Genomic DNA, 8,441 nt, shown 5'->3' with positions numbered 1-8,441 from the left:
GGCTGAGAGTAGTTTATGACAACAAACTTTCATTGTAGTCCACTGTTCATATTTCCACAACACTGTCATGCTATTATTCGAAGATTTCAGAGGTTGAGGAGTAAGTTTATCACTGTTCACATCTCCACATCCCAGCAATGCCATTGTTCCTATGCTACGTTTTTGGAGTAGGGATGGTGCTGAAAAAAAGCTACTTACAATAACCCTGCAATGTGCTCCCACATTTTGATAGTGGTTTGCAACAACTCTGCCACACAGCCACTGCCAATAGCTCCATATTGCTGCTGTTGTTGGCATCCGTCTGTTTTGGGGGTGGGGGGGAATGGAGGAGTGTGCCTTCAGGAGTGGTTGGAGAGTTACAGTTAGTGCTTTTTTTCTGGGGTGGGGGGACACAGGGGTACGCATACCCCTAAACATTTTGTGAATCTTTGTACTTTTATCCATTTATTTATTTTCTCCAATTTGAACTATACAATGGTGCTTTTCTTGAGTCAAAATGAGAGTATCCCTAATTTTTATTTTAGAAAAAAAAGCACTGGTTACAGTGCCTACTGTGGCTGTAGAGACCAATTTGTCTCCAGGCACTGCAGTAATCTTTAAGGGATTCCCTAATTGCAGACAAGAGGACTGAGGGAGCAAGGTAGTGGCTTACAGCAACCCTGCAAGATAGCCTTAGGCAGCTGAAACTTGGCCCTTCAGCTGTTTTGGGACTACAATTACCATCATCCCTGACCACTGGTCCTGTTAGCTAGAGATGATGGGAGTTGTAGTCCCAAAACAGCTGGAGGGCCAAGTTTGGCCACGCCTGCCTTAGGGGGTATCTCCATATTGCACTTTGAGGTGGGTGTTTTGTATTATGACGATATGCATTTTTTAAAAAAATACAACAACAATAATAATGGTATTTCAAGTGCACTAAATTCAACTAACGGTGTTGCTATGAATGAGTTATCAACGCTCTGCAGCAAGAGTTATCCTGGTTAACTGTCACCGCCACCGCTCCCTCAGTCAAAAGCAGCGGTCAACCAAGTGCAGGCGCGGCTGTGCTCCGCTCGCTTCCACGCAGACATATTACGCGGCTACTACATTCTAAATGGAACCGGAAGCCAGGGTGTGTGTGAGTAACGTCCCAACTCTATGGTGTTACTCTAGCCTTTCAGTTTCTATGATTCTCCATTCCACGAAGGAGCAATGGTTTTGGGCGGGGTCTAGATCATGCCCCGCCTTTCCCACCAGCCCATTCTGGAGTCGAAAGTCTTATACTCCTCCTCCTCCACCTCCTCCCTCCGCTAATTGATACTCCGTGTAAGGCGCCCGCCTTCGCGGTTTCTGAAAAACTCCCTGGCTCGGGTGCGTTTTTTTGTGGCAAGTGTGAGAAGGGATGCCTTTATCCCCAGTTTTTATTTCGGCGAATGGCGGTGGGTTATCTCTCATTTTGTTTCTCTAGAAGGAGAAGCAGAGGAGGAAGTTTTGAGTCGCCGGTTGAACTTGTGCGCCTCATCCCCCGCCCGCGCAAAGAATGAGAGTTCCTGAGAGGACGAGAACCGCGAAGCCAGCCCCGTCCCTGCGAGCGAACGAGTGAGCGAGAGGCAGCGGGCGGGCCGAAGAAAGTCCGGAGACTTTGGCCGGTAACTTCTAACCCAGCAAGTATCCCGCCCGCTCCCCAGCCGAGGGAGGAGGAGAACGAGGAAAAGGACGAGCGGACTCCCTCCGCCTGGGGAGGATGAAGCAGCCGCCGCCTGCGCCGCGCGCCCGTCGGGCAGCCGCGGGAGAAGCCTGGAGGAGCCCCGGGCGGGCACCGCGCCGCTGAGGGGAGGAAGGGAGCGAACGGGGACCCAGCCCGGGACCCCCCGGCCGGACGACGTGCCTGCGCGCCCCACGGAGAGCGGTTTGTGTCGCTTCAACGCCCTCAACGGACACTTTATCTCCCCCGCCCCGTTGCCCCGCTGACACGGGAGTTTCTTGCTCCGCGTGACAGAATTTCACACACACACGCACGGGTCAGTCAGCCAGCGTCTCTCCTCCCCGCCCCACATCTTTTTTTCTTCTCTCTCTCACTCTCCCCCCCCCCCATTTCACTCTCCGCCCCAAATTAGCAAGTCGCAGCGAAGCTTCCGTTTGTACGAGCCGAGTCCCAGCCACAAGCCCTTTTCCCCTCCTCCCATTCCTTCTCCTAAAATTTCACCATCGGATTTAACACCCCCCTTCATCCCCGCCCTCCATATTTCTGGAATCCGTTGGCTCGCCTTCCCCGCTCCGTCCCTCCCTCTTCCCCATGGCTGAGCCACCCCCTCCCAACACCTGGATTCGGCCATGCCTCCCCCCCCTACCCCACTGACCCTCTCGCCAGGTTCCCCGAGCCCTCCATGTGCTTAATCTGACCCCCCCCCCCGGCGGCTCTCCCTTGGCGCGGATTCTGGAGGAGAATTTGGCCACCCGACTTCCAAACATTTTTTCCTTCCAGAAACCACAAACACTCCCCTCTTTCTCTTTTCCAAAACATTTTCCTCCTTTGAACCTTGTGGCGTTATGAGGTCTTTTCTTGGATCCCGCTCCCAAGATCCCTGCTGGAAGAGAAGAAGCGGTGTGGCTACTGTTTTCATTCCTTGATCGTGCTGTAAAAAGTTTCTAAACCTTGGAAGGAGATGAAACTCTGGATGTTTTCTTCCCTGTTGGACCTCTCTGGGGATGCGGAATATGTATTGGAGGTGCTGAGATCTTCGTGAAACCTTTCAGTTCCTCAGATTTGCCCGTTGTCTGGAATTACTTTAAAAAAACCCACCACAACCTCTTCAATACCATTATTGTTGTAACAAGGGGGTTTGCCTGGACTTGGGGGAAAAAAAACCTTTTGTGAACTAGGACAACTGGATAACAAGCGTAATAGGATGACATCTCTTGTGGATCCCAGGATTAAACAAGCACTGCGGAAAAAGCCATCAGAAAGAACTCAAGAGGTATGTTATTCTGTAAATGTTTCACTTGGTTTCTTTATGCCTAAATGTTGGAGCTGCTTCACATAAGCACTCTAGGCTACTTTTGCTTCCATCTAGGGCTGCTCACGGAATTTGGGATTGTATCATCACACGTGACAAAGCATGCATGTTTGTTTTGCAGTGTGGGATACACTGGTAGAAATGCCTATTGGTTGTTCTTTCATGATTGTGACATAAGTATGGGTGAAATACATGTCTATATGTACATTCCTAAGAAGTGACAAACAACATATTTCTTCCACAGGAATACAGTTCATGTAGGAAATAGTTTTGTGTTAAATCATTCCTTATACACACAAATGCAGTGACACACTTTGGGTAATTTTGCAAGAGTTGTAGAAAGGAGAGTTGAATACCCTCCTTTTCACTTTAAAGTCCTTCTGTAGCCTTTTGTGAACTTTAAAGAGCTACAGTGCTTAAGACCATAATCTCTTAGTCTCAGAAACACAGTAATTTAGGCTGCACGATGTTGATGTGTCTCAGTAAAAGTTGAATGATACCTATTTTTCAAACATAGTTCTTCAAGATTAAAATGGGTATCTAGACACCTAGTTTAAAATACTTTTGTATCCCCATATAAATTGTTCACAAAGCATGTGTGTAGAAATTTGCAACTCTAATGTGTAGTTGTACACATGTCTGCTCAAAAGTGTCCCATTGAGTTTAATGGGACTTATTCCTAGGGTAGTGGATATTGGGTTGCAGTGTAGTTATGCTTAAGCACTGATGTGGTAATTAAAACTCTTAACCTGTAACCATTAATACTTGGGGTTTAATGTAAATTATGCAAGGCCATTGTTGTTAGGCTGTTGTATTTTATTCTCAGCCTGGGAATGTTTTTGTTAAAAGTTCTGAATGGAGTCTTTTGAATCATACTTGCTGTGATTATATGTGGTTGAGAGAGGGGGGCACTATGGGAAGATAACCATGCTACAGTTGGCTCTTTTTGAGACAGGGAAGCATCTGTTCTCTGTTGCTACTTCGGTTAGCAAAGAATCCTGGAACAAGAGCCTTCTAGAAAATGTGTTGAAATAGGACATAGAAAATAGTCATTGCCAGTAATCTTAATCAATCTCATGTGCATTTCTCACTATTTTGTCTTTCTATAATACTTTGACATTCAGATCTAAGAAACTAGGTTTCACATTACTTCATTTTATGTTTCCTGAACTGGCTTTTTTTGGAGACCATACTTGGAAGAATCATTGATTGTAGGGTAGACTGGTTGTTGTTGTTTTTTAAATTGTTCTGGTTTTTAATTTTGTACTTATCCCTGGTTTGCCATCCTTCAGCTGTATCCACTTCCTGATAAATGCACTTGGATCCCAGTGGATATTTAACTAATTGATGGGAAATGCTTCTTTCCCAATTCAGTTGAAGAATAGTCAGGATTAAGAAGAATAATCTTTAATTTCTATCCAGTATGTGTATATGAGGTTCTGAGCACGTTTCTTTACCTGTTTCTTGTTACCTTTTAAAGGGATGAGATGGAAAGTGAGCTAACCATATTTGGATAGTAGCAACAGATGCAACTGGATTCATATTAATCCAGTACTTCTGATGCTAGTGTTGTTTAGTTTCTTGCTGATAATTTGATCATTCAGCAGTCAAGTTACAGAGATTGCCATTCAATCCCCCCTTCTTCTTTTTTTTAAAAAAGAAAGTTTATAACCAAAACAGAAAACCCAAAGGCTATATCTGTCTAAAATGGTGTTAGCTAACTGAAGAGACCTGCTAGAAATAAAGAAGCTTGCACTCTTCCATAAAAGATAAGCAAAAGATGTTTGCAGATATCGGGGAGGGGTGTGTGAATATGAACCTTGGGGTCACTAACTACTTTTGGATAGTCTGTGGAACATATGCATTGTTAAATCAAAACTTAGATCACTAAAACTCTGTATTAAGGTAAGTGGTAGCTTGAAGCTAGAAACAGTTCAGGTACTTAAGTGCTAAAATGTAGTGGTGGTATAAAATGATAAATCTATATATTCTTCCGTTCAGGTCTGTGTTGGAATAATTAAAATAATTCCAATGCAAAGTGATAACTTCACATATGTAAACTTGTTGGTGATAATCAAAATTCAGTCATTTTTCAGTCATTTCTTCCTCGGTGCTGATTGACCTGAAAGGAATTTCAGGCTTGGTTTTATGTAGGTTGATAACAAGAACTGTTGTATTTGCTGCTTTTAGACAAATAAAATCAATGGTGTACTGCCAAATGTCAAAAGATTTAATAAATAAAAGTTCCTTCAGCATCTTCTGTTCAAGTTTCCTTATTCAATATCTCCCTCAACTAGGCAATAAGCTACCACATACCTGTGGAAATGAAAATATGCTACATATATAGTAGTGACTCTTCTCTTATAGAGCTTTCCTTTTGTGAATATAGAAGTACACCAGTGCGGTGAATATCAAAATAGTGGATATCTAAATAGAGCCTAACATCTGACAGAGAGAAATACTTGGTCTCTTATCTCTTCCAAAATGGTGCCATCCAGATGTTGTGGACTGCAATTTGGCCCCAGCCAGTAGACAGAGATGATGGGATTGTAGTTGAACAATATCTGGAGGACACACTATTGACTCATCCTGGTTTAGGGGAACAAGCCAGGATTGTAAACCATGACTTGAAGTTGGCTTGCTCTATTATTGTTTTATACACACACACACACACACACACACACACACACACACTGGTACCTCGGGTTACATATGCTTCAGGTTACAGACTCCGCTAACCCAGAAATAGTGTTTCAGATTAAGAACTTTGCTTCAGGATGAGAACAGAAATCGTGCTCCGGCAGCGCGGCGGCAGCAGGAGGCCACATTAGCTAAAGTGGTCTTCAGGTTAAGAACAGTTTCAGGTTAAGTACGGACCTCCGGAACGAATTAAGTACTTAACCCGAGGTACCAGTGTGTGTGTGTGTGTGTGTGTGTGTGTATATGTATGTGTGTGTGTATATATATATATATATATATATGTATATATATATGTATATATATATGTATATATATATGTATATGTATGTGTGTGTGTAAATACAGCATGGTTTAGGTCAGGCACACCCAAACTTGGCCCTCCAGCTGTTTTGGGACTGCAATTCCCATCATCACTGACCACTGATCCTGTTAGCTAGGGATGATGGGAGTTGTAGTCCCAAAACAGCTGGAGGGCCGAGTTTGGGGATGCCTGGTTTAGGGTGATTATAGTTTCTCCAGGTTCAGTCATAATAATTAACTTTCTTTGGTTTAAAATAGAAGCAAAAGTTTTCTATCTCATATTGCAGCAGCAATTAAACAAGCTACTGGTACTTTGAAAAGAAAGTGGAAGCAAAATCTTCTGAATTCCTCCTAGTTGAGTGGGAAGGGTCTGGGGAATGTGTGAGCCCAAAGCTCACTGCAACTCCTTCTAGCTTGTTTGTGTTGCACTTGGTTTAGTGTGATGTGGAAATGATTTAGTGTTGGATGAATGATCCTCTGGCTCATGGATTATTTCCCTTTTTTTCTCTGTTATGACTGCAATGATGCAATGGGCAGCTTTTACTTCCATTTTAAACTTCTTGCAGTTACTTGTTACATCTAAACCCCAACAAGCCATAGTTGGTCTTAACCATGGCTTATTCAAACAAGCCAACTTTAAACTGTGTTCTATGATTCTGGTTGTTTCTGTAAACCATAGTTAAATATTAGCCACAGATACAGCAATAAACCACAGTTAGTTGAAGACTGCAGCTACACTGAGGGAAGAGAAGGAAAACATACGTATTTAATGTTATACAAAGGCCCATAAGCTTTTATTATATGGGCTATATATGAGTGGCTTAGATCCAAATAAACACATAGACAGTTTTCTAGTCCTAAGAAGGTTTGGGCTTGTGTTTCTCAAATAGAAGTCCTCATGGAAAACCTCTTTTGAAACTGATGAAAAAAGGAAATGGGAGTCTGCCATTCAAATAAAAAAAGAAGATGCTTTGGGGTGTGCTCAGTTCCTTAGTTTGAAGTTTGGTCTTTGAATCTTGGCCAGTACACAGACCTTAGGGGTATCATGCAAAACGGAAGCAAATCATTTCTTTATTTTCTTTAGAAAATAAGCATTCTTACAGTAAGCATTCTTAGCAATAAAATTGGATATTTAGTTAAAACTATGACCTCTTTGATGGTATATTGTAATTCTGTGTATAGTTTGCCTGGAGTAAGAGAACTGAATTGGTAGTGCATGCTTCTGAGGTCAAACTAACATTAATATTTGAAATATAGTTAGCTGGCCTTCAACAGTTACATTTAACAAGATGGGTATGGCACTGCGCTTTGACACATAACAAGCCTTTTTCCCAACTTTGAAGCTGTAAAGGTGGGTAAGGATTGTCTTGACAGCTTTGTTGTGAATTGTGTCCCTTCACCAGCTCTGAGATTGGGTGGAAGAGTGTGTTGATTTGGCAGCTATTTGGTCACTGGCCTGGTCCAGCAGAGCTCTTCTCATGTTTCTCTTATGGTTGGAGTTGTAGTCCAGCAACTTTGGGAGGACACTATGTGAGCTACCTCTGCCCTTCAGCATTATGTGGTTGATAGGTGGGAAACTGGCACATTAAAAAACAAACAAGCCAGATAAATAGGTAGATACCTTGGCCAGTTTTACCACTATTTTAACTTCAAATAATAACAGATTGTGTAATAATAGGAATAATATCTGTGACATTTCAGTTATCCCTTTTGTAGTTATGTAGTTAGGAATTTTATTTGTAATAACTGTCGTAAAATCTATTGGGTAAATTAAACACATTCATGCATAGGTCTCTACCCAAATTAAGGTGATAATTATCAGTGATAGATGCATTACTATTAGAAGCACTGCTGTTGGTATAAGTTAACCTTGCTTTAACCTATTAAAATAGGAACTATTATGATTGTTTAGTCTACTTTAGGGTTTAATGTGTGATACTAAAATTCATCTAGGTGTTACATATTATTATTTTTTTCTTCAGGAGCAAGTTCTTGTTTTTCTGGTAGAGTTCCAATTCTTAACTGTGCAATATGCAAAACATATATGCTAACATGTTGGTTCATGTTTAAAGAGATGGAAAACTTCATGAATGTGTGTGAAATTACCACGAGAGTGATATTTATCTTTAAAATATCATTGGAGCATTTTTGGGGGGATGGGGGTAATAGTAGATAAGTTCTTAAACTAATTAAGGCCTATATGTCCCTATATTGAAGTGCTTTGAAGTGCCTACCTTGTAATCTTGGCAAATTTTTGGGCTACTTAAGACAATGTTTTATTGCTTGAGGCCAATTTTGTAGGAAATCTTTTGAAATATTTTTATTCATAAAGTACACTGGCAGCATGGAAAGCAGGGCCTGAAATTACCTGCAACTTCACTGTATTTCACTAAAATATGAAAACTGGTCTAATGGCAGGTAACATTTGGGCTATTTTTGGCTCAG

The 8,441-nt window shown here is 42.0% G+C and overlaps 1 protein-coding gene across 8 annotated transcripts in view; it reads left to right on the top strand.

Moving 5' to 3' along the window:
• Positions 1-978: 978 nt before the first annotated feature.
• RAPGEF6 (Rap guanine nucleotide exchange factor 6) overlaps positions 979-8,441 on the top strand; it is a gene marked incomplete at its 3' end in the record, with an annotated part of 140,258 nt that continues 132,795 nt past the window's right edge. For 3 of the 8 annotated variants that reach the window (XM_083600072.1, XM_083600071.1, XM_083600066.1), the window contains exon 1: positions 986-2,957. In XM_083600072.1, coding sequence (XP_083456198.1) covers positions 2,889-2,957 — 69 coding nt within the window. In that variant the 5' untranslated portion in view covers positions 986-2,888. Of the gene's footprint in view, positions 2,958-8,441 lie in introns of all 8 variants that reach the window. The other 5 variants (XM_083600073.1, XM_083600069.1, XM_083600067.1 and 2 more) reach the window with 4 other exon arrangements.

This window comes from Podarcis filfolensis, assembly GCF_964270895.1.
Source record: "Podarcis filfolensis genome assembly, chromosome: 2".
NCBI classification, from domain to species: domain Eukaryota; kingdom Metazoa; phylum Chordata; class Lepidosauria; order Squamata; family Lacertidae; genus Podarcis; species Podarcis filfolensis.
Note: the sequence above shows the minus strand (reverse complement) of the source record. Positions and strands in the feature narration are given on the sequence as shown.